Source organism: Schistocerca americana, chromosome 1 (genome assembly GCF_021461395.2).
Source record: "Schistocerca americana isolate TAMUIC-IGC-003095 chromosome 1, iqSchAmer2.1, whole genome shotgun sequence".
In the NCBI taxonomy this organism is placed as follows: domain Eukaryota; kingdom Metazoa; phylum Arthropoda; class Insecta; order Orthoptera; family Acrididae; genus Schistocerca; species Schistocerca americana.
In genome coordinates this window covers 781,788,185-781,815,896 of record NC_060119.1, presented here as the reverse complement: position 1 = coordinate 781,815,896, position 27,712 = coordinate 781,788,185, and the positions used below count along the sequence as shown (strand labels likewise).

Here is a 27,712-nt window from a genome sequence, read left to right as displayed (position 1 = left end):
GAAGATAGACATTGACTGTGGCTATTGTATCACAGACACAGTCCCTTTGACTGTTCAGAGATGTCACTAAACCTGCCCAACGATGTAAACAACCATGCATGAGCAGTGCCTATTAGACAGAGGGGTCTGACAACCGATCAGTTCCAGTCATTCCACCAGGAAGGAGGTGCACGGTTCATGTTGTCTGTAGTTCAACTATGCCTAGACAGTCAATACCGCGGTTCGATCACATCCGCATTGTTACTTTGTTCCAGGAAGGGCTCTCAAACAAAGGAAGTGTCCAAGCATCTCAGAGTGAACCAAAGCGATGTTGTTTGGACATGGAGAAGATACAGAGAGACAGGAACTGTCAATGACATGCCCCGTTCAGGCCACCCAAGGGCTACTACTGCAGTGGATGACCACTACCTATGCATGATGGCCCGGAGGAACCCTGACAGCAATGCCACCATGTTGAATAATGCTTTTCATGCAGCCACAGGACGTCATGTTACAACTCAAACTGTGTGCAATAGGCTGCATGATGCACAACTTCACTCCCAACGTCCACGACGAGGTCCACCTTTGCAACCACGACACCGTGTGGCGCAATACACATGGGCCCAACATGTCGAATGGGCCACTCAGGATTGGCATCACGTTCTCTTCACTGATGAGTGTCACATATGCCTTCCGCCAGGCAATCGTCAGACGTGTTTGGAGGCAATCTGGTCAGGCTGAAAGCCTTAGACACACTGTCCAGCGAGAGCAGCAAGGTGGAGGTTCCCTGTTGTTTTGAGGTGCATTATGTGGGGTCGGCGTACACTGCTGGTGGTCATGGAAGCACCTTTATGACTGTACGATATGTGAATGCCATCCTACAACTGACAGTGCAACCATATCGGCAGCATATTGGCGAGGCATTCATCTTTATGGATGACAATTCATGGCCCCATCATGCACATCTTGTGAATGACTTCCTTCAGGATAATGACATTGCTTGACTAGAGTGGCCAGCATGTTCTCCAGACATGAACCCTATTGAACATGCCTGGGATGGATTGAAAATGGCTGTTTATGGATAATGTGACCCACCAACCACTGTGAGGGATCTATGCCGAATCGCCATTAAGGAGTGGGACAATCTGGACCGACAGTGCCTTGATGAACTATTGGACAGTATGCCATGACGAATACAGGCATGCATCAATGCAAGAGGACGTGCTGGTGTACAGCAATCTGGACCACCACCTCAGAAGGTCTTGCTGTATGGTGGTACAACATGCAAAGTGCGATTTTCATGAGCAACAAAAAGAGCAGAAATGATGTTTATGTTGATCTCTATTCCAGTTTTCTGTACAGGTTCCGTAACTTTCGGAACTGAGATGATGCAATACTTTGTTTGATGTGTTACAACAGCCTTTACTGAGGAATGTAGTAACGGACTGAGAAGTACTGTTCTTTAATAAAAACCTGATTTAATCACAGCTGCATAGAACTAAGAATGTTGGTAATAATTTTGTGGACTGTATCTCTTTCAAGAATCCTCAGATAATGACAATGAAATGGGATTTGTTTTAGCCCGGATTAATTAACAGAAGAAAAAATACTGGTGCTGTGATTCAGGAAAAGTTTGGCAAAAGACTCATTTATTGAACAAGAAAAAAAAGCAAAGAATGTTAACATAATAATTTAAGACTTGATTTTTACAAATTTAGATCCAAAATTCATTGGACATATCAGCCCTTGGCCAGACTTATATAAACATAATTACACGAAGCAGACTTTTGTAAGGGACTTGAGTAGGAGGAAGAGGAAGAGGAAGAGAAGGAGGAGGAGAGAATGATGCTTGTTGAACATACAGCTCATGACAAGTTTTATCTTACGATGTAGGACATCTCCTTCTCATCAACAGTTTCTGAAGCCCAATACTGTGTTGTTATAAGCCAATCTGTCCCAAAAGCTGAAGTCACAATTAAGTACCCACAAATGTAGCCACCCACGCAACTACTGTCAACTCTATGACCAGCCAGCCCACATTACCAAGATGCTACAGATTACCAAGATGCTCAGTAACATACTAGAAGCCAAATACACACATTTTATGTTAAGAACATGCCCTACTTTATTAATCAAGTCCAAGACTTTCGTACACCCGTCATAATGAGATTCATTTGAATCAATGTCACCAACATTTACATAAATGTACCTGTTGAAAGTGCTCTCAAAATCATTAATAGCAACCTACTGACAAAATAAATTAGAACCAAGTAGTAATAAGAACTTACTGAATTGGCAGGACTAATACTGTCACTTAATTACTTCTAATATCACAATAAATTGAAAATGCAAAAAGATTATCTACACATGGTTGGCTGTAGAGATTGTTTAACAACTGCTGTAAATATAAATTACCTTGAAAGCAAACATTCCAGAACCCTTGTACACCAGAAAGTTACTTTATGTACTAAAATAATGTTGCTGATGACAGTAGTTTTATCCTTCTCAACCGAACAACTGATGAAATTTGAATTAGCTAATAGACTCCAGCAACAAATAAAACACAAAATGTTCACAGTAGAGCACAAGGTAAATGAAGGCATATATTTCTTTCAACTGCTTATCTACGGAGAGAAACAACCATAATTTCCATATTTGCTGACCATCTACTATGACCAATGTTACATAAGACAACACTCTTTATTATCCCCATTACTACAAAATGGCATTATTCAGACCAATGAAAAACTGTATGTTAAAAACTCCTTTGAACCGAGCCCATGAACTTTAAAGAGATTGCCATTACTAAATAATTAATATCTAAAATACAGTGTTGCAACTCACTAGTAATTAAAGGAATTCAACACAATAACTACAGCTCACACTTTTATTCACAGTCTCCATTATAGTTTACAGTCATTCTCTCCTTGAGTGATGGGTCTTGAATTTATTGTGGCTTGTATTCTTATCAACATGGTGTTTAAGTTCTTTTCAGTCACCTGAGAGTGACCAAGTTACTTCCTCAAACACTGCCTGATGAAGCCTATAATTAATTCCCACCAGCCTCCCCAACAAGCTGCCCATGGTGGAATGTACATCCAAATAATTTCATTGTGGACACAGCAATACTGTATGTCAGTATGCTGGACATTTTTGAAGAGTTCAGAGAGTTCTGTGTTGGCTGCGTGGAATGTTGTAACATTGTCAGGGTAAACAGTAAGTTGTAGGCTTCCATGTCCTACAAAGTGTTACCTGGCCATTATAAATGTATCAGTGGACATATCACTGACAAGTTCAATGTGAAATGCCCGTGTCGTGGCACATGTGAATAGGAACAGTTTAACTTTTTACTTTTTGATGTGGTGGTCAATTTTTATGGTGACTGCAGTGCATTGCACCCTACAAACTAACAAAATCGCACCAACCAACAGGAAAGGATTGTGCCAAGCTATCTTTGATGCTTTAAGCAACTATTCTCCCTAAAGCAATACAGCGAGTTTGGTAGTTAATAGCTCCTCTTGAACTCTTTTGATCAAGTTTATATGGGCATTGTGTAACTCCAGAGTACTCAGACTACTAGTATTTCTAATATTTTTCTTTGTACTCTCAACAAGTCAAAATACAAGGGCAGTTACATGAAGTACTCACCAGCAGGATCTAAATTTTGCAATGCTGACAGGGGTTTGGCGATGATGATCAGAATGACATTTGTACGGATTTTGGCTTCTGGCATTAATTTAAGTAGAGATGGGATGTCCAGAGCCATGACTGTCTGTCTTCTGAAAACCATGGTGGTCCACACCATCAGATGTTAAGTGCTACTAGCAAGTCTGCTTAGAGTTTCCATATGAGATGATCTGTGGGACTTTGACTTCCAGAACAGTGCCTCCACTGACTGGGTGTAGCGTACATCAGGATTTCTGTCAGCCAATTTCAAATGAAAGTTTTCAATTTGTTTGTATCATTTCATATCCATTCCAAAGTGACTGCTGAATCGCTCCACAATGTAGCCTTGTTGTCACTGACTCCCATTTTCTGGCAAAAGCAACGAATGAGTCATGAGCCTATCAATATAGCAAGCAATTCTAGCCTAGGTAAAGTTACTTTCTTGATTGGTGCCAATCTGATATTGCTGCCAACAAAATGTGCTGTGTAACCAACTTCAGCAGTTGTCCGTACATACAGAACAACACACCCAATGGATGTGAACAGGCCAAGAGGGTTGTAAAACTTGGCAGTTGCTTGAAGAACTTTTCTCTTCGTTGCCAATTTGTCACTCGGTTCTTCCGCTATCCTTTGGTAGTCAGTGGAGATGAAGTAATCTGCTGTACTCAATTGATTACCCAAGACTTGGGTTGTGGGCTTGGTTCCAAAGCCTTTTGGCATACCTTATTGCCGTCAGTTCTTTCAAATTATTGAAATCCATTGTGAAAACCTTTAGCTGTTTTTTATTTTGCACAGTGCTACTGGTTTTGGTCATAGACCAATTTCAAGCTTAGACCAAATGAGGAAATACAAAATGTTGGCGAGTGTATAATTTGACTAGTTAGTGTAAGGTTACAAATATCATACTTTCCGGCATAAATGGCAGGAATGTTATATCTTGATGTTGCCAACCATAGTCAGTAAAATTGTCAGCAATATAATAATTGTACAGAGTAATCGTCAGCAAAAGGCTTATTCAAATGAAAATTAATAATGAATTAACAGATGAAAATACATCAAACAGAAAGCAAAAAACAAGCAAAGATAATGCCATGTTAAAGATAAAATATGTACAGTATGTACTAAAAAGTGAAACATTAATGTAACAGATGTAATGGAACATTGTGGTCTTTAGTTGAAAGTAAACAACAACTTACATCTGTGAAATATATTGCAATATTAAGTGTACAACACACATATAGAAACAGAGAAAGTGAAACTGACCAAAATGTTTAGTAATAAATTTATAATTTCTGTGAAGAGCCTTCAGTTGAACTGAGTGCTAGAAAAATATTTTAATTTTAAACAGCATAACTAGAAGAAAGGTGGGTAGGAGGGGGGGGGGCGGGGGGTTGGGGGGGGGGGGGGTTGGAAGCTTTTCTTTACAGTGAAATTTTAACAATCCGCTATAAGCACAGGGCAATGTGAAAAAAAGAAAAGGTAATAGAGAAAGAGAGTAGAACTGAGGAGTGGGGGGAGAGAAAAAGAGAACCAATGAAGGGAGACAAGGGAAATTAAAGAGTCAAGTACTATCTTATACATGCATTAAGTAAATAAATAAAGTATCCGCAGAGTCAATGTTACAAGGGAGTGAAAACCCACAAACAAAATTATTGGCCAAGTTTATTTATCTATGGGACAAAGCAGAGAATGAATATATGGTAAAAAGGTGGGAAGCTAATTTATGTTAGTTTGTTATTGATTTTTTGTATGAATAAGCCTTTTGGTATTAACTGCTCTGTAGAATTATAGTATTGCTGACAATTTTATTGACTGTGGTTGGCCTGCATCAGCAACTTGTAATTGCTTACATCATGGTACAATATTCCTGCCATTTATGCACAATGTTTATAACCTTACACTAACTTGTCAAATTGTACATTCTCTAACATTTTGTATTTCCTCATTTAGACTAAGCTTGAAAATGGTCTATGACCAAAACTAGTGGCAATGTGTATAATAAAAGACAGCTGAAGGTTTTCAAAAAGAATTTCAACAATTATTTAGCAGCTGATTTTCCCTGCCTATATTGACACATCTTTCAAATTAGTTGCTCACTTGGAAAGTGGAAGGCTTATTTGCAGGAAGAGTTCTGCCCATTCCTAGCAAACAATTGCAGCTTCCTCGCTGTCTCTCACACTAAACACAAAATTGTCCATGATTATAGAATCATCAATGAGGGTTGACATTTGCTATTCCATTCTTAGTTTGTTCAACACAATACCAAAAGAACCTAGTGAGAGCTATGTCCTGCTCGGAAGACTTGGTCCACAGCCTAGCCGCATCAGAAGTTTGCAGAATCGTAACAAGGTTGCCAGTATGTCTGACAGTAAATGTGTTCCTGCTTAAAGGGTGTCATTCGAAGTTGGAGAGTTTAGTTCGTGCGGCGATGCATCAAACACAATCCTGCTATCAAGCAACCAGCCATGCAAGCAGCCTGCATAATGCTACAACACTAACAGAATGTGTGCCAACAGGGGTGGCCACTTGCCCTTCAGATGTGCAGAATGCGCATGGACCACCTTCCGGGTGGCTTACACTAATTGCACATGCTTGTGGGCAAGCTGAGGAGCACCAGGTAGTGCCTGCGCACAGTGGGGCAGTGTTGGAGAAGCCTGTCATATAGTGAATACAGATTACTATGATAGCAACAGAAACTAATCTGCAACGGATGGCCTGAATGCTTACAAGTGATGGAAAGATGGAACATTTGGTAGTAAACGACACATTCAAGTCCATTATGCTGTCATGTTAAAAACCATACTTTCTGTCACAATGCTATGCAATAAGGATGACTTCCATGTTCAACAGACAGAAAGCGTTCTCATCAATACATTTTGTCAGCTGTAGTCTAACATAAATGTGAAGTTGCTCAAATCCCCAAAAACAGTATAAACAATCATAAGTTGAGTTCAAACATACTGCTGGTCAATATAGGACAGTAACAAACCAAAACGAATGTTCCAGTTTACATATATTATGAGGAAAAGTAGACAAATACAATATGCTATACATGAGACTGAAAATTAAGAACAGCAGAGAAATCATGACACAATTAATTACAAGACAAAATGTTACATGAAAGGAAAATGGAGGCTGACACAGAAATCAGTGATAGTTGATTAAAGAACACAAGTGGCTATAAATAATAGTAGTATATGTAACACTCATTCAGTACCTATGATAAAAACTATTAGCTTGACATTGCAAGTACTTATGTTTAATTCACTTTCCACTTACTCCTCATTACTGTTATTGAATTGGCTGTGATTATATGCTGACCAGTTACCAAGATTGAAAAGTTGTACAATGAAAACCAAATATATTGTTAGACATTAATTAATTAATTACCAGTATTGTCAAATAGGAACTAAAATTTGTGAATTGAACTGAAAGAGAGAGAGAGAGAGAGAGAGAGAGAGAGAGAGAGAGAGAGAGAGAAGTCAAGAATACACATTTTCTTATAGCTGCAAATGAATTCACAATTTTTTACCATAAATTACATCAATTTATTTAGGAGACAACCAAGCTTGTCCACAAAAATTTAATGGCTTATCTTTAACCAATATCTTCCACAGGATTAAGAAATGAATGACGACAAAAATAGGCTATTTCGAATTGCTGCATTTCTCTACAGTAAACAGCATGGATTTCAAAGATGTCTTAAAGCAAAAATACTATTATCTAAGCAGTATAAAGACAAACAATTGCAGTGATTTTTTTAGGTTTAATGTCTTAGTGTCACGTAACTCATGAATGAAGTTCAGGCCTGCACCCCTAACTTACAAGATGTGGTTCTCTGCAATTTATTGAATAATTTGGTAAAAAAAGTCCTGTTAACATGAGTTCCAACTGCATATCTTACTTCTTACTTCATCTTCACTACTGTGAATTTACTAGACTTTTTTTTGTATCAAATGATCTTTCTTCTCACATACCTGAACACTGACCATTCCTCCTGTGACACCCAATATGTGCATATACATTTAAGATGTATAGTAGTAAGTTATAAGCAATGAAAATGAAAGACAGCATTACCCTAACAAAACTGCATAACAATAAAAAAGCTCCATTCACTGTCATATCACACCGGGGAAAAATTTCAGATAAAATCAAATTTGCTTTCCAAAAAATCAATCTGAGGATGAAACTTCAGAAAACACAATACAGTCTGATTACAAATTTGTCATTCCCTAGAACAGTCCTGCAAATTCATTCATTTGAGTGTTTGTAAGTTAAAATACGATAACTATGAGAAAATGCACATACAACAGACAGGAAGAAATTTCAAAGCAAACTTTAGAGACCATCTTAATTTCACAGGCATAAACCTATTTTCACTTAGTTCACATCTGAAAGAACGAAACCCCACAACTAGTAACATAACACAATGCTTATCAATCTTACACACCACTGGAAAAGGTAGCAGGCTAAATAGAAATATAAATTTTTCACGTATATGATGAAATATCCTGACATTTTGAATAAACAGACTGACCTAAAATCAAAAATTAACTATTTAAAATTACAGCAATATTATCATAAATCTTAAGTGCTGAAACACATTCCTCTATTTAAAAATTTCATTTACACAGACAATAAAACTAAGAAATGACAATATATAATCTATGAAATAAAGAACACAATCCATATCTTTGGATATTAAATACATCACCACTGACAAGTACATAATATTGTAAAATACTATGTTAATTACATACTCAAAATTTTCACTCCCTCCTCCCAAAATTCACCTTGGATGTAATGGTAACAATAACTGAAAGATATGTGATCACTACATGAGGTGTGAACAAAAAGTAACAGGATTTTTTTTTTTTTAATTTGCAGGCTTTATACATCTGATTTTAAAAATTTGTTTTATTATTATTATTTTTTATCTTGTTGGTACACATGATCCTGATCTACATTTGCATTTTCAGCTGTTTTGAATATTTAGTGTATTACTGACAGTTGAAAAGGTTGTAAGTGTTTTCGATTGCTTGGTGAATTTTTACTTTTGAAAAAGATGGATCAAACAATTTGCATTTAATTTTGCTTCAAAAATGGAATATGGTGCACCACTACATTCAAAATGCCGACTGTGGCTTTTGGCGAATATACTATAAGTAAGATGAGTAGTATTGAAACATTTCAAAGAGGGTAAGATGACTTTGAAGACAACAACTTCCATGGCCATACTAGCACATCAATTACTGATGACACTGTGGAAGAAGTAAAGAAAATGGTTCTGGAAAATCTCTGAATTATTATCAGAGAGGTTACTGAAAATATCAGAATATTCTTTGGCTCATGCCAAGCAACTTTTTCAGATGTTTTGGGCACAAAATGTGTAGCAGGAAAGTTTGTACAAAATTGTTGAATTTTGACAAAAAATGACATTGTGTAGACATCACTCAGGAACTGCTGAATAAAGCTGCCAACGAATCAGAACTTCTAAAGAAGGTTACGATGGGTGACGAAACATGGGTATACAGCTGTGATGTTGAAACTGAGGCCCAACTGTCCCAATGGAAACTGCCTGAAAAGATAAGACTGAAAAAAATTCAAGTTTGATCACATGTGAAAGTTGTGGTCACTGTTTTCTTTGATTACATTGAGATAGTGCATCATGAGTTCATGCCTTATGGTCGTACGGTCAATAAGGAATAATACTTGGAAGTTATGTACAGTCTGAATGAAGCAGTCTGAAGAAAATCGCCTGAGCTGTGGCAAAGCCACTCATGGAAATTCCATCATGATAATGCTCCTGTTCACTCCTCAATACTCATACAGGATTTCTTGACAGAAAATAAAACCATTACGTTGCCTCATAGCCACCATATTTGCTGGACATGGCACCTGTGACTTCTTTCTATTCCCCAGGCTGAAGATAATCTTGAAAGGGTGTCGTTTCACCACCTCTGATGTGATAAAAACAGAATTGCTGAAGGAGCTGACCACCATAAAGAAAAGTGAGATTCAGAAGGGCTTCCAAGATTGGAAAAGGTGCTGATACAAGTGTATTATATCAGACAGGTTTACTTTAAGTGGACTAAGCTGATGATGATGATGATGATGATGATCGTGATTAAATAAAGATTCTTTAAGAAAAACAAAAATTTCCATTACTTTTTGATCACACCTCACATGATGTGTGTACTAAGAGCCCTAAACAGTTAGACAAGAAGTACAAAAACACAAAGTTTAAATATTTTCTGTGTAGAATTTAAAGAAGACAGTGTAGGTGGCTTGTACTTAGATCCAGAGACAAAATTCCAGTATTGCTCACAGACACAATAACAGTCGGAAAGATCAATTCCACACTTCTGGAACTATCAGTTCTTTTACCAGGGAGGAAAGAGGGATACAGTTTGGTAGGTTGGGAAGAAGGGGCAGGTCACTCAGATCCCAGAATGAGAGGACCCCATCTGATTTGAGGACAAGGGGAGAAAAGATGAAGGGGCAGAAGCAAGCCACCTGCAGTCCAGTGACGGTAGGACATAGCAACAAGTAAAGAAGATAGGAAGATAAATCAGAGGTAGGAAGATTAGCACAACTAAGAAGCAAACAGAAAAGGAGGTGAGAAATAACTAAAGAGAGAGATGGGGGGAGGTGAAGATAAATAAGATGATACAGAAAAGAAGAAAGGAAGTGAGGGACAAGAGAAATTTGAGAAAGGAGAAATAGAGTAAATGGCTGAGTACTAGAACTTTTACCTACTGGGCCAGCCATGTGTCTCCTTGCAATTTTAAAGCTTTCTCCTTTTGAAATATCTCTCTTTTTAATCACATAATATACTTGACTAACAATGGAAACATCAGGTTGGAATATCAACAATAAAACAGCTCCAAGCTGCCAAAGATGGTGGTCAAGTGTGTGTGAATGCATACGTGTGTGCTTCCTTTTCTGAAAAAGGCTTTGGCTGAAAGCTAAAAATGTAACAGCCTTTTTGTCATGCCTACTGCAACTCAGTGTGTCATCATTATGTTGAATAGCATTCTATCCTTTTGTAGCATTCTATCCTTTTCCTTTTATTGTTAATATACTTGTCTCATGCACAGTGAAATACAAAATACGTCCGAAGATTTTATCCTAATATATCGGTACCCACTTCCTTTCAAAAGCATAAACCATCAATCTTCTCACAAAAAACAAAAAGTATTTGTGTATTTGCAAATTTTATTGATGGGAGCATGTTATGAGAAATATACATAAAAAAAAGTGAGAGAGCATCTCCAGTGCAAAGGCGCATTCGGTAAAGGCAGGTACATAAGTTCCAATATTGTAGCAGGGAACAATCAAAGCAGTTAGTTCCATTTTAGAAAATGATGCAATTAAGACAAAATCATAATAATTTAGGCTTTCATGATCATTTGTTGATGTATTGCCTGTTGGCTTCCAACTTGGGATCTTCAGCTGATGTCTGTTTAAGAATTTTTCTGACTTTTGCAGCAAGGGCGGTTGACACTGTCAAGGGTTCATCTGCCACATAGTCCACCTTCAGCAATGCAGGGCCTTTAACAATGCCAGGCACTCATGCTGGCGAAACATCAGGAAAAATCATCAAACACACATCAGCTGAAGATCAATGACAGAAGTTAACAGGCAATACAAACACAATATTCATCTCAATAGTTAAAAACTCATGACAACAAGTAATGAGAAGGATAGAGTGCTGCTCATCGCAAAGATGACACAATGAGTTGCAGACAGGTACAGTGAAAAGTGTGTTGCATATTTAGCTTTCGGCCACGGGCGTCCTTCATAAAAGGAAACATGCACACACATCCATTCACACAAGCAAGCATATCACATGCACAAATGATTGCCATCTATGGCAACTTGGGCAAGAATTTAGCTGTCACATGGAACAAAAGCAGCAACCTGCCTTGAGGATTGAGGGTTGGGGAAGGGAGAAGAGCACTGTTTGTTGGTGGAGAATGCTGGGATTAGATGGAGGCATGAGAAGACAACATCTACATCTATGTGATTACTCTGCTATTCACAATAAAGTGTCTGGCAGAGGGTTCAATGAACCACCTTCAAGCTGTCTCTCTACCGTTCCACTCCCGAACGGCATGCAGGAAAAATGAGCACTTAAATTTTTCTATGTGAGCCCTGATTTCTCTTATTATATCGTGATGATCATTTCTCCCTATGTAGGTGGGTGGCAACAGAATGTTTTCGCAATCACAGGATAAAACTGGTGATTGAAATTTCATGACAAGATCTCGCCACAACGAAAAACACCTTTGTTTTAATGATTGCCACTCCAATTCACATATCATGTCTGCGACACTATCTCTCCTATTTTGTGACAATACAAAATGAGCTGCCCTTTTTTGTACTTTTTCAATGTCACTCGTCAGTCCCACCTGATGTGGATCCCACACCGCACAGCAACACTCCAGAATAGGGCGGACAAGCGTGATGTAAGCAGTCTCTTTAGTAGACCTGTTGCACCTTCTAAGTCTTCTGCCAATGAACCGCAGTCTTTGGTTTGCTCTACCCACAATATTATCTATGTGATCATTCCAATTTAGGTTATTTGTAATTCTAATCCCTAAGTATTTACCTGAATTTACAGCCTTCAGATTTGTGTGACTTATCACGAATTCGAAATTTAGCTGATTTCTTTTAGTACTCATGTGAATAACTTCACACATTTCTTTAGTCAGGGTCAATTGCCACTTTTCTCACCATACAGATATCTTATCTAAATCATTTTGCAAGTCGTTTTGATCATCTGATGACTTTACAAGACGGTAAATGACAGTATCATCCGCAAACAATCTAACACAGCTACTCAGATTGTCTCCTATGTCGTTAATATAGACCTGGAACAATAGAGGGCCTATAATTCTTCCTTGGGGGACGCCGGATATTACTTCTGTTTTACTCGATGACTTTCCATCTATTACTATGAACTGTGACCTTTCTGACAGGAAATCATGAATCCAGTCGTACAACTGAGGCGATACTCCATAGGCACGCAGTTTGGTTAGAAGACGCGGATGAGGAACAGTGTCGAAAGCCTTCTGGAAATCTAAACATATGGAATCAATTTGACATCCCCTGTCGATACTACTTATTACTTCATGAGTATAAAGAGCTAGTTGTGTTTCACAAGAACAATATTTTCTGAATCCGTGCTGACTACGTGTCACTAAATCGTTTTCTTCGAGGTACTTCATAATGTTCGAATACAGTATATGTTCTAAAACCCTACTGCAAATCGATGCTAGTGATATAGGCCTGTAATTCAGCAGATTACTCCTACTTCCCTTTTTGGGTATTGGTGTGACTTGAGCAATTTTACAGTCTTTAGGTACAGATCTTTCTGTGAGCGAGTGGTTGTATATAATTGCTAAATATGGAGCTATTTTATAAGCGTACTCTGAGAGGTATCTGACTGGTATACAATCTGGACCAGAGGCCTTGCCTTTATTAAGTGATTTAAGCTGTTTTGTTACACCAAGTTTATCTACTTCTATGTTTCTCATCTTGGCAGTTGTTCTTGATTGGAATTCAGGAATATTTATTTCGTCTTCTTAGGTGAAGGAGTTTTGGAAAACCGCATATAATAACCCTGATTTAGTGGCACTGTCATAAGTGACTTCACCGTTGTTATCGCGCAGTGAAGGTATTTGGTGTGCTTTATGTATAACAAGAATCTTTTTGGGTTTTCTGCCAGATTTCAAGACAGAGTTTCACTGTGGAAATTATTAAAAGTATCTCGCACTGAAGTACGCGCTATATTTCAAACTTCTGTACAACTTTGCCAATCTTGGGGATTTTGCATTCTTTTAAATTTGGCATGCTGTTTTCATTCTTCTGCAACAACGATCTGACCCGTTTTGTGTACCATGTGGGATCAGTACCATCACTTATTAATTTATGTGGTATATATCTCTCAATTGCTGTCCATACTATCTCTTTGGAAACATTCCTCAACTTTTCTACACTTACATGAACAGATCAGAAGGAGTGAAGACTGTCTCTTAAAAAAAACGTTAATAGCATTTTTATCAGCTTTTTTAAATAGATATACTTTGCATTTCTTTTTGATGGTTGTAGGTATTACGATATTCAGCCTAGCAGCAACTTCCTTGCTGTCGCTAATCCCTGTATTTGTCACATACTCACTATTTGTCCAGGATTATTTGTTGCTAAAAGGTCAAGTATGCTTTCGCAAACCATTTACGCTTCGAGTGGGCTCATGAACTAATTGTTCAAAATACTTTTCTGAGAAAGCATTCAGTACAATTACGGATGACGTTTTATGCCTGCCGCCAGCTTTAAACATATAATTTTTCCAGCATATCGAGGGTAGACTGAAGTCACCACCAACTATAATTGTATGAGCAGGGTGCTTATTTGAAATGAGACTCAAGTTTTCTTTGAACTGGTCAGCAACTATATCTTCTGAGTTGGGGGGGGGGGGGGGGGGAGGGGGGGAGGAGTGTCTGTAAAATGATCCAATTAATAGTTTAGTCCGATTATCAGCTATAACCTCTACCCATACTATTTCACATGAACTATCTACTTCAATTTCGCTACAAGGCAAACTGCCTCTGACAGCAATAAATACTCCATCACCAACTGTATTTAATCTATCCTTTCCGAACACTGTTAGATTGTTTGAAAAAATTTCAGCTGAACTTATTTCTGGCTTTAGCCAGCTCTATGTACCTACAACTATTTGAGCTTCAGTGCTTTCTATTAGGGCTTGGAGCTCTGGTTCTTTCCCAACACAGCTACGACAATTTACAACTACAATACCAATCATTTCTACAACTACCTTACTGTGTTTTACCTCCCCACTTTTAGACGGTCACTACTCCTGTGGTTCCCTGAGTCCCTCTAACCTAAAAAAAAAAAACCACCCAGACCCTTCCACACAGCCTCTGCTACCCGTATAGCCACCTCCTGTGTAGTGGACTCCTGAGCTATTAAGAGGAAACTGTAATGGATCTGGGAGATGTGTTATTTTCTACTGGATTTGTCGATACCAAATCTAATGAGGGAAGTTGTAAATGTTTTCCTATATTTTTGTCAGAATATTTTTTGTGAATTGTAATTTGCCTTATTTTATGCTAGTTTACTTATATTTTTGAGAGTGACAGCATATCGATTAATATTAGTAAATGTGACGAAGAATATCAAAGAGACTGGTTACAAGTGGAAGCTTGTGTGTTGTGTAAAATGTCTTTGACACTGGAGTCGTCTTTGACCATAGTCAGTCGGCAGTGAACTCTTGGTGTGTGTTGACGTTGGAACAATGTGCAGGTCACCGTCATAATAATTTGTTAGTGAACAGGAAAAATGAACTACACTACTACTTTTTTTATATAAACTTTAAGAAGAAACCATATTCGAAGAAATTGTATTTGAAGCACCAAAAATGAGGCAAACACATTGAACCAGGTCATTTCTGCAGCCGACGAAACTGCATTGTGGAATCATACTGCCACTAGACGACTGAAGCCAAGACAAATATCGTCTTGTAAACATTTCACGGAAAAGATACTGTCATGAAATATGCTAAATACAGTATATAAAAATAGTGAGCATATTTCAAAACCCACCACCCAATGGCGCAAGTCGAGGAATTTGCAGCCTACACGGTCACAGAACTGCCTGAGCCTCTGATTCAGACCCTCCACTCGGCTCTGCACCAAAGGACCATAGTCGGTTCTATCGACGATGCTGCAGATGGTGAGCCACCAGGCGTATGTCAGGAGGCTATGGGACATGGTGTTGGGAAAAGGGGGGGGGGGGAGGAGGGGGAGGAGGGGGAGGAGGAAGGGAGTGGAAAAGGAGAGGGACATGGAAGAGGAAAGGCAGGCAGGTGCGTTGGCAGAGGGTGGCACACAATGAGCATCAGGGGCGTGAATAGGGAGGAGGTAATAGGACAGAGGGGGAAGAAACTCTTGGGTGGAGGGTGCGGGGACAATACGTCACTATAAGTTGAGGCCAGGATAATTTTACGAGCAGAGAATGTGTTGCAAGGATAACGTCCATCTCGACAGTACACAAAAGCTGGCGATGGAGTGAAGGACCCGACAGTATTGGCTGTGAAGCAGCCATTGAAAGCAAACATGTTAAGTTCAGCTGCATGTTGTGCCACAGGATGGTCTACTTTGCTGTCGCAACAGCTGCGGCCAATCATTCTGGTGGACAGCTGGTTGGTAGTCACACCAATATAACAAGCTGTGCAATGATTGCAGCAGAGCCGGTACATGGCATGGCTGCTTTCACAGTAGCCCAGCCTCTGATGGGGCAGTAGGTTAACCCTGTGACGGAAGTGGAGTATGAAGTGCTGGGTGGGTGGATTGGACACATCTTGCACCTGGATCTTCTGCAGGGATATGATCCACATCAGGACACATGTGAAAGATCTTTGGTAGGTAATGAGAATGGATGTGCTTCAGTTGTTCCAGTCCAAGGTGGTATCGGATGGCGAAGGGGCCACATATTTTCTGAAGAAGGCTTTGGCAGAAAGTGAACTGTGTAACATTCCTTTTGTTGTGCATGTCTACACGTCAACATGCCATCATTATGGTGAGTCGCAACCTATCCTTTTCTTTATATTGTTGATATTCCTACCTGGAGTTTCCTTTGTTGGATTTGCCTCATGGAAACAAGCTTTTGTTTGGTATTCACAGAATACACTATTTGTCAGCTAACTGGACAATGGAGCAACAAAAACAACAAAAATACTTACACAGAGTGTCTGTGCTATAATAATATAAAATGGTGGAATTATGCCAACTTCAAATCACAACACAATATATAAAAAGTCAGAATAAAAGCAGTACGTACCACACACCGATATAGTCATTGGCTTTTGTAACTTCAATAACTTCTTCACGGTAGACCAGAGCAGGGTACACATTGGTAACACCATCTGGTTGTTCTACTTCACACGATTCTACTGCATATTGGTCATCACAATATGCACTGAACATACTGACAAGGGTGTCCAAAACAACTTTTGCCTAAACAAAACAGATACATTAACATTTTCTACAACAAAGTAGCAACATTAAGATATGAGGTGATTAAAGAAATGATTGGTTTCAGTTAAATATACCACTGACATATCTTATGACAGGATTTGTATTGGGCACTGCTGATTAGACAACTGACAAGTATCACTTCCTACTGACTAATTTCCTTTCTTCATTAATAATAACAGACCAAGTATCATAGCCTCTGGCAACATATGCCCTATTACAAGGTCTTACGGCCAATGTTTGCTCAGTGAATCTACAATTATGTAAGTACAGCACAAGGATTTTTTAATTTTTTACCTGCATAAATAGTAAATCTGAATTCTAGATCTGTGCCAAAGCCTTACATTTCATAACTTTACAGCATTAAGAATCCACACAATGTAAGAAATGTATTAAGTTGGTAGAGAAGGGGGCATGGGGGGAGATGAGTTACACTTGCTGAAATATTAGCATTCTCTCGAAACAAGAATGTAGCTCTCACCTACAAACTGTCTTCACAATGTATGCCATCAGAGAGCCCTTTAAAGTTCCAGATATCATGAGCTATATGTAAAAACAAAAATAAAGATACATTTGAAAGGGCAGGAAGAAAGAGAAACAAAACAAAAACATGAATATGGTTATCAACAAACAGAAAAAATATAAAAACTGCTGTATGGCGATGAAATAATGTGCAAAGTGCTTCAACTGACGTACCCAAACAGTTATAGGGGGGAAGGGTGTGAGAGACCTGCAGTTCATTTATGGCTCTAACCAGTGGCAGAGACCTATCATCCACTTGTGGCCATTCAAGCTTTCATGATACGAAATAAACAGTATGGATTTTAAAAACATTTTCATTAGGTTTTCATAAAATCACCTGTGACAGTTTAAACTTCAGAAAATATACTATCTGTATCACCCATGCATAAGTTTAGTTCATATTATGTAAGTGAAACTAAATGGTGCTACTGTGAGACCACGAACAAAAAAGAGCCTCGCTCCAGACTAGCTCGTGCATCTCTCCCCACACCACCCAGCAGAGTTTGTAGCTGGTGCCGCCTCCACCCCAAACCCAATCCACAGTGCACAATGTGCATGTGCTGATGATAATACATGGCACAGGCTCTTTTATTTGCAGTGACGCTAGTCAGTATACAGTAGTATTTGTGAGAGTGAGCACAAGCCTACAGCTTCAAACAAAATATTGTGAAATAGTGTGCACCTGTGGCTTAAAAAAAAAATTACACGTTTGTGACTATTTGCCAGAGTATCTCAAGATGGGTTTCATAGAATATTTTGTCAACAAAAACATTCAATGTGTTTATTGTGTAATACATCATCATCCAATGAGGCAATGAAGCTAAGATGACTGCAAGAACATCTTTTTACAAAGCATTCAAATGATATGGACATGCGCATTGAATATTTTCAAGAAATAAAACAATTCAAATAATAAGGACAAGGCCATTGAATATTTTCAAGAAATAAAACAATAAAAAATTTCAAAATCGTTGAACAATCACTGCATCATTTAAGAAACAAGATCAGTGTTTAATGTCCTGTTGACAATGAGGTCACTAGTGGAGCACTATCTCGGATTAAGGAAGGCTGGGGAAGGAAATCAGGCGTGTCCTTTCAAAGGAACCATCCTGGCATTTGTCTAAAGTGATTTAGGGAAATCATGGAAAACTTAAATTGGGATGGCTGAACAGGGATTTCACCAACATCTCCCAATAAAAGTGTTAAGAGCGGCACTACCTCACTCGACACACTTCACAATGGGGGTCAAAAAAATGGTAAAAGCTATAATAATGGAGAACCTGTAATGAAAGCAATGGCACATTAAAATGAGGGATTGTAGAAATGGCACTTAATGGTGGAGAGAGAGAGATGGAGAGAGAGAGAGAGAGAGAGAGAGAGAGAGAGAGAGAGAGAGAGAGCTTTTAAGTATTCTTCAAAACTCTTCATTTTCCATGCAACTGGATGAGTCTACCATTGTAGATAATAATGCTTCATTGATGGTTTATGTACATTATTCTGATGAAAAAACATGCATTATGTGAAGGAATGCTATTTACAATAAATCTCATTACATACCCAACAGGATTATCTATATTTAATACTGTGACATTGCACTTTACAAAAAATAATATTCCTTTGAATAATATTGTTGCATGCATTAATGATGGAGCACCTTAAATGGTGGGTCATTATCATAGATTTGTTGATTATTTGTAGAAAGAAGTGCCACACACTTTAAGTTTTCTTGTGTGGTGTACAGACAATATCTTGCATGAGAACATCTAAGTACAAGTCTCCATTCCTTATTAGCTATAATAATTCAAACCATGACAAAATCAAATCCAATCCAAAAAATAATAGAATGTTTTTACAGCTTGGCCAGGACAGTTATAAAGACTTTAGTAGTTTACTTTTGCATACAGAAGTAGTGTAAATCTTTGTTCATTTTGTAGCATTACCTGAGAGTGTCGCACAATTTATTAAAATGGTAATGAGACTAATCCGTGACAACAGTTGCAAACAGTGAGGAATGGTGTCTTTTATCTGGTAGATATTTTCAAGAGATTTCATTATTTCAATCTGCAGCTTTGAAGAGCAAACTCATACTGTTTGCCAAAGTAATGTGTCATTATTTATTGACACACCTGAACAACAAAATTGTTAAAGCTTTTGTGGCAAACTGCACTTATTTCTGTCTTGGTTTCTTCATTCTTACATACCACAAGCATGAGTGCTTGGCATTGCAGAAACTTCACCTGCCACTGCTGCTGGCAGTATGGGGTCAAACTCGTGACTGTAGATTATATACATACATTGTGCCAACATCTGAGGGCTTTTCCCTGTCATTATCATAGTGCTTCTCCTCTTGCTACCAAAAATGGTCATTCTCTGCAGCACATGAATCCAAAATCCATTCACCTTGAGGCTTTCATCTTTCTTGTTGAAGCTATTGTCATGTTAGTGGATTTCTATGGGTTCCTTCAACCAGCAGGGGTGTTAGCTCTTCCCCGGAGCAAGAACTTCCATGACAGAAAATTTTTATTATGTGGTCAATCTTACATGTCAAAAGATTAAATGTTGGATGCAGCCTTTCTGCTAACATCCCCAGGGTAACAAACAACACAATGTAAAGACTAATTACAAACCAATCGAGATCAATAAGTGTCTCAGACTGACAAATTACAAAAGTGACCCACTCTCAATGTTGAGAATACATCATATACCATGTGCGAGTGTAAAAGTCTACGTTGAAATGACTGGATGCTCTATCAACACCAGGTTCACTGAACACAAACAGTAATGCGGTTTGGAACAGGCGGAGAAATTGGTAATGGTGCAGCATGCACTCAGAGAGACTGATCACACAGTAAGATTCACTGACATGGTGGTTCTTGCTGTGGAGTTACAACTGCTTGTTCAGGGAAGATATAGAAATTCACAAATATAACAATAGCTTCAACAACAAAGAGGAAAGTTTCAGGGTAAATGGATCCTGGATGCCTGAACTGCAGAGAATGACCATTGCAGGTAGCAAGAAAAGAATCACAAAAGATAAGAAAATTCATGAAACAACAGACAGCCAAAGAACACAAGACAGAAAACAACAGGCAATATGTCAATAAAGGTCTCAGAAACCCAAAAAATTTTGTACTATGCCTCTGTGGGGATGAGATTTCAAGACTGTGCTGACACCTTGACTAGCAACTGAAGACGAAAGCCTGTTTGCTACGCTCTCTCACCTTTTTGTCATAGTATCAGGATGAAGGATACACTCAAGAGTTCCTGAAATGTAAGCACCTAGTCAACTGCCACCCATTCACAGGATACCTACGACAGAATGGAAAGAGCTTATTTTTGTGAGCAAATTCATGTAACATGGGGAGACTTGGCAAGAACTGATGAGCAGCTTTTGGACTTTTTTTAATTAACTAAGTGGCAGCATGCACTGAGACACTGGATAAGACTGACAGCATTACTCACCGGAGCTTCCAGAACAAACTCAACTGCTGCAGGGACAGAAGAAAAAAGTTTGCAAGATGCGGAAAGCAGATCAACAAGTCAATTGTCAACATGCCACACACAGTAGTTAACCTTAGTGAACAACTGCTGACCTCGGAAGAATGGTCTGTCCTTCAAAAAGGAGGAAATTTCGCTATCATCCCTACCTATGAAGAATATCAGTGCTTAACAATGAAGTGAACACCTGGACCATTCCTTTAGAAAAAGTTGCAAAAATATGCACTGAGACTGCCAGGATATTGCACCGAGCAAAATCGCCAGCTTGCAACGAGAAAAGAGAAGAGTTACAAGTTATCAAGAGGCTTAACACCAACAAGAGTATATCGGTACTGCCTGCCAACAAGGAAAATGTGATCATTACATTGAAGACCAAAGGATCAGAGCAAAAGATTTGGGACCTATTAGATCCACCAAGGTACTGAAAGCTAAACACAGGTCTGATGCAGCAGATCACAAGGAATATGAATCAGTTAAACAAAGGTATCTTCTCTCTTGGCAGATGTACAGAAGAACATAAGCAACACATGGGCCCTACTACCACGGCTGTATAGATTACCACAGACCCATAAAAATGATGTACTATTACGACCAATCATTTGTGCTCGTGACTCACTGACATATAAATTTGTCAAGCACTTGGTCTCTCTGCTTCAGCTGCATATGGAAGAGACCAACACACACATAAAGCACTCAAGACTTTTCACTGAGAAGCTTAAGAAACTAAAACTTTGACCAAACATCATCCTAGTCAACTTTGATCTTGTTGCTTTGTTTATCTAAATGCCACTCAGTGATTCTCTGGAGCACATCAGTTCCATTTTCCCACATGACATGACCAAGCTATTTCATGCATGTCCTACCCCAAGTTATTTCATGTGGGATGGAGATTTCTATGAACAGCTGTAAACCTTTGCCATGGTGTCCAATGGTGGCCAATTTCTTCCAGATCCATTTCAAAACGCAGGGGCTGGACTCCACATCTTGCAAAACTAAGGTGTAGTGTAGGTACATCCATGACACCTACATTGTTTGGAGCCATGGTGAGGAACAGCTTGGTGACTCTCTAAGATGTCTTAACAGTCTCCATGCAAAAATGAAATTTACTATAGAGGTAGAAAAATGATCAACAGCACCCTTTCTATATGTGCTGGTTATGAGGGATGGTGAGAACCTCGGACGCAGAATGTATCAAAAACTGACACACACAGACTGATACTTGCACAGACTATCATACAAATAAAAAAGAGGGTAATTAATAATCTCATAACAGACCCTAAATGAATATGTGAGCTGTAGCACCTCAGATGTGAGATTCAACACCTAAGAACCATTCTGAGGAGCAATAATTACTCTACCAGTTGCATAATAAATGCTATGAACTCTAACACTTAGCAAAGTTACATCAGAAGAAGGGATGTTAGGTAGTCACTCCATCAAACATCCATGAAGTGAAGGGCAGAATTGGCCATATTTTGTGCAAACATGCCATAAAGACTATTTACAAACTGTCTCAGATGATCAAAAAGTGTCTCTGATTGACAAAGGGTAAAAGGGACCTACTCACAATATCAGGAATATACGGCATACTGTGTAAATGTGAAAAAGTCTACATTGGAGAGACTGGATGATCAATCAACAACAGGATCACCAAACACAAATGATACTGCAGGTTTGTACAGGATGATAAATCAGCCATGGAAGGACATGCACTGTGAGAGACCAATCACGTAATAAAATTCACCGACATGGAAGTACTAGCTGTGGTGAAGACCTACCACTCCCACTTGTGCAGAGAAGCCATAGAAATCCACTAACATGACAATAGCTTCAACTAGAAAGAGGAAAGCCTCAAGGTGAACCGATCTTGGATTCCCATGCTGCAGAGAATAACTGTTGCAGATAACAAGTGGAGAACCACAGTGGTAATGACAAGGGAAAATCTCTCAGATGTTGGCACAACAGGCACATAAAATCTACAGCCAAAAACTCAACTACAACCCATGACCAGCAATGGAGGATGAGGCTTTGACAATGCCAGCCCATTACGTTGGCAAAACTTTACAAAAATTGTCAAACAAACATTGACTGAAGAACCCAAGATAGAAACCAACAGAAAATATGTCAATCTTGAACTACTTAAACTAGTGATGCGAGAAGTTTATCACTTTCCTACATTAACGTGTCATTCCATATGATATTCACAGATTCAGTAGCCACTTCAACTAAATTGAACATGGAAAAATGATTTGAAGATATCTTGAAACTGAAGATGTACGCGTGGATAAAACTCCTTTTACCCCAAATGCGGAAGAGACCAATATAGCTTGCTAATAAGAAATGTTAGAAATTAGATATGGTGAAGAAAGTAAACAAATTTGATAGTGCTGGTCATGAAAACCTATAGCAAACTAAAAAAATATATGTCTTACATCCAACTATGTGGAAAATGACATTCAGTTTATTGATTCCTTTCCCTACCTCATACCTCATGGAATCAGGATTCAGTACTGTTAATCATATTAGGAAGAAAGAAAGAAATGCCTGAATATTTCTGATATACGAATTCTTCATTTGCTCCTTACAAAAATTGAGCCAGATATCCAGTATTTATTTTCATAGCATCAGTGTAAGGAATTCCTATCTCTGTATGGCGGTCTTATTCATTGCTGGAGCTGTGTGTTGTGCAGAAAACATTTTATCTTGTTGGCAACTGGCAACACCACATGAGTCACTGAAACTCACAATATCTCTCTCTTCTACAGTGTTGACCATGACACTTACTACTGCAATATAGTGATCCCCCCCCCCCCCCCATTTTTCCCTCTTCAGCCTCTCTGCTCCCTATCCCATGTCCACAAAGAGAAAACACAAAGATAGCACCTTACAGTAATTTGAAACATAGATAGGAATTCATTTCACACACCCAAGAAATCAATAATTCAGCTTACGTTAAGATGCTTTGTTTTATAACAGTGTCACATACAGGAACATTATACTTGTCACTTTCTCAAGATCAGTTGTCTATGAGCAATATTAGGGCAGACTGAAAAACAAAGAAAACATTTGAGTCATTCACTCTTAAAATAGTGCTCAAGCAAAAATGTCTATTTATGCTAAAGAAGAGAGCTAATTGAAGGGAACTTGGTAAATCATCCAAGGTGCAGAGGTCTTTAAATTTTGTGCTGCCCTTTCTAAGATAATTAATGTAAATGAGGTATCTATTGTTTCAAAATACACACTGGAATCAGACCTTACTATCCACAACAGCGAAAATCATCTCCATGTGTGGTCTTCTTGTGCAGAATAAGGGACAATTTTCTTTGGTGTGCAATCTAGCTGTCTTCCACACAACACAGTCTCATTACAACTTACAATGGCATAATACATTGATACCGTATGGATATTCCAAACATCACTAACAGTTTTTCAATATATAAAAAAAATCTCTAAACAAATGTGTCTTTTTTGTTGTACAATTTTTGTTTTCTTTGAGCTAAATTAAAGTGTATGCTACATAAAATTATAAGAAAAGACAAACATTGACCATATGTATATGGTAGTTAAATAATGAGGATTGGTAATGTTTAGTTTATCTGATTTGTTCACAAATATTTGCTTTCAAGGATTTTTCTATGCCTTATTGCATTTCTCCATCACTATTTTTATTACTGATATTATGTGATTGCCTGAGGTAACTTTCTCTTCTATTCTGTTATTTTGCATGTGCAGGGTGATATGGATACAAAATCTATGTTGTTTCTTACACAAAGAAGAACTATATCACACAAAAAACTTACATATTCTGTAATCATTCTTTATTTGGGCTTAATAAGTATGTGTAATCACATGAGCATGTAAGTGTTTTCACTTTCTCTGTCTATTTATTTCACTTAAATCATGCTCCTCACCTATTCTTTCTGAAGCTCATGTTTTCCCTCTCATTTCAATGCTGTATCACTTTCCCCCTCTTGAAATAATCCTCCCTCTTCTCAAAACAAAATCAGTATACATTACATGTGACCACTGAAGGTGTCTGAGTATCGCATTCACTAAAAGACATTGAAGCCCCTCTGTCTATATGTTTGGCACATCAGCTACCATCCGTGTGGCCACTGAAGACCAGTCTAAATTTTGTTAAAATGTAGGATTATAAGTTTTTGAGCTTACAGTTAATTTCAATAAAGTTCTTCTGGTTGTGTAACTGCATCATTTGTGTTAAAACTACTGATGTTTTGACTAGCATTGAAAGCAATCTTCATCAGGGTATAATAAATAAATACATTGCCCAACAAACAAAATTAAGTTCCCAGAAGACATGGCCACAAGTCAACATATCTCCATACATATACACACCCTCCGCGGGTACATAAATTATTAGAATTGCAATCTCTTTGGCAGATAGAATGGTAACCAGAGTGCATTAGTTCTGTTTATGTTTAATGTTGATAATTGGTCTAGTAGGGTATGTAAGAGACATGAACAGCATCAGATGTTGAGTGATCACTGTGAATGAGACAGAGCTGATGCAAACTCATGTGAGATAGTGTTATCAGGGTCTGACAGAGTTTGAAAAGGACCTCATTTTGGGTCTCCATTTGACTGGCTGGTTGAATAACAGAATATCCAGATTTGTGAGGCTTTCAGATGTGACACTGGCCCAATGTTGGGTGGCAAGAGAACATGAGGGCATGCATTCTTGTCATCAAGGTTCCAGTCAACCCTGTCTGACAACTGTAATGGAAGATTGCTGTATTGCGCATGAAGGGCATCATAACCCGTTCACATCTTTGCCTGCAATCCGACAACAAATAATGGACTCTTCGCAACATTCTGTGTAATCCCACATCATTGGTTGGAATTAGCAGTGGCCACAGTAAAAAATTACTATTACATGTGTCGGCTGCCATTAATACCACAACACAAGCGTCTGCACCTGCAGTGATGCTGTGACCGGGAAGATGACACTGCACTACATTCAGTGATGAATGGCCATTTTGCACTATCCTGGGAGATTATCACTGGGAAATACAGCAGTGGCAGGAGGAGAGGTAGCATTCTTCCAACGCTTTGGAGGGGCACCAGTGAGGTGAGGAGCCATTAGGTATGACTTAAGGTCACAGGTGGAAATGATCAAGGAAACTCTGACAGTATAATAGTACATGATGTACTGTGGTGCCAGGACAACACTTGTTCCCACAAAGCAATTGTCTCTCATCAGGAACTGTCATAAATTTAAGAACATAGACATTCATAAATTTTGCCTAGAACAGCATATGGAAGCATGTGCAACAGAAGTAGAATTCCACAAAAAATCCTTCATAATATTAAGTGTATATCGAGCACCTGCGGGTAACTTTAATCTGTTCATAAACCACCTTGAAGCTGTACTGGCCCATTTAACAACCAAAAACAAAGAAATAGTGGTTGCTGGTGATTTCAATGTAGATTTCCTTAAAGACTCTCCCAATAAGAACTTATTTGAGTTACTTAATTCCCACTGTAAAATTCCCCACTAGGGTATCCAATTGCTCACAAACAGCCATTGATAATATCTTTATAGAAAAGTCCAACGAACAAAATTATATTACAAAACCAATAGTCAATGGCCTCTCAGACCATGACATGCAGTTCCTTCTGTTAAATGTTAATACTGAACAGGATATAAAATCTGTTAAATCTGAGCTCAAGAGGGTAATCAATAAGCCAAAAATTGATTATTTTATGACACTCCTCAGAGACATTCACTGGACAGGTTCACAGTGCTCATGGCATGAATGAAAAATATAACACTTTTGCTAATAAAGTGCTTACCTTACTCAAACACTGTTTTCCCCCAAAACTTACCAAGGTTAGAGCAAATTCTACAAAGAAGCCATGGAGTACACAAGGAATAGGGGTATCTTGTAAAACAAAAAGAAAACTGTATCTGTCAACCCGAAACAGTTCCGATGTTGATGCTACAGCACTTTACAAGAAATACTGCAAAATATTAAAGACTGTAATATGGACATCAAAGCAAATATATTACAAGGAAAATATAGTCATATCAGGTAACAAAATAAAGACTATATGGGATATAGTGAAGGAGGAGACTGGTAGAACCATACATGAAGAGGGACAAATAGCATTAAGAGTAAATGATACGTTGGTGACAGACATGTATAGTGTTGCACAACTTTTTAACAAACATTTTATAACTGTTACTGACAAGATGGGGTTGTCAGGTTCTGTAGATGCTCACTACCCCAGCAGAAATAATATCCATCATAAAATCTTTAAAATCAAAAACATCTAGTGGGTATGATGAAATATCAACAAAGTTAATTAAAGAATGTGATTCTGAGTTAAATAACATATTAAGCTATCTGTGTAACCAGTCATTTATCAGTGGAATATTTCCAGAATAGTTGAAATATGCTGAAGTTAAGCCACTGTTTAAGAAGGGAGATAAAGAAATAGCATCAAATTGCCGTCCAATTTCACTTTTGCCAGCATTCTCAAAAATTTTAGAAAAAGTAATGTACAATCGGCTTTATAACCATGTTATCTCAAATAACATACTGTCAAAGTCACAGTTCGGATTTCTAAAGGGTTCTGATATTGAGAAGGCTATCTACACTTACAGCGAAAATGTGCTTAATTCATTAGACAAAAAATTGCAGGCAACTGGTATATTTTGTGATCTGTCAAAGGCATTTGACTGTGTAAATCACAATATCCCTTTAAGTAAATTAGAATATTATAGTGCTGAAAAATGGTTCAAATCTTATATCTCTGGCAGGAAACAAAGGGTGTTATTAGGAAAGAGACATGTATCAAGCTATCAGGCATCATCCAACTGGGAACTAATTACATGTGGGGTCCCACAAAGTTCCATTTTAGGGCCCTTACTTTTTCTTGTGTATATCAATGACCTTTCATCAGTAACATTACCAGAAGCTAATTTCGTTTTGTTTGCCGATGATATAAACATCGCAATAAATAGC

At 38.2% G+C, this 27,712-nt stretch overlaps 1 protein-coding gene across 2 annotated transcripts in view; it reads right to left on the bottom strand.

The window, feature by feature from the left end:
* Positions 1–27,712, bottom strand: part of LOC124612297 (phenylalanine--tRNA ligase beta subunit) — a 107,029-nt gene that overhangs the window by 15,716 nt on the left and 63,601 nt on the right. For both annotated transcript variants that reach the window (XM_047140411.1, XM_047140419.1), the window contains one exon: positions 16,510–16,685. In XM_047140411.1, the coding sequence (XP_046996367.1) occupies positions 16,510–16,685 (176 nt within the window). The remainder of the gene's footprint in view (positions 1–16,509; positions 16,686–27,712) is intronic.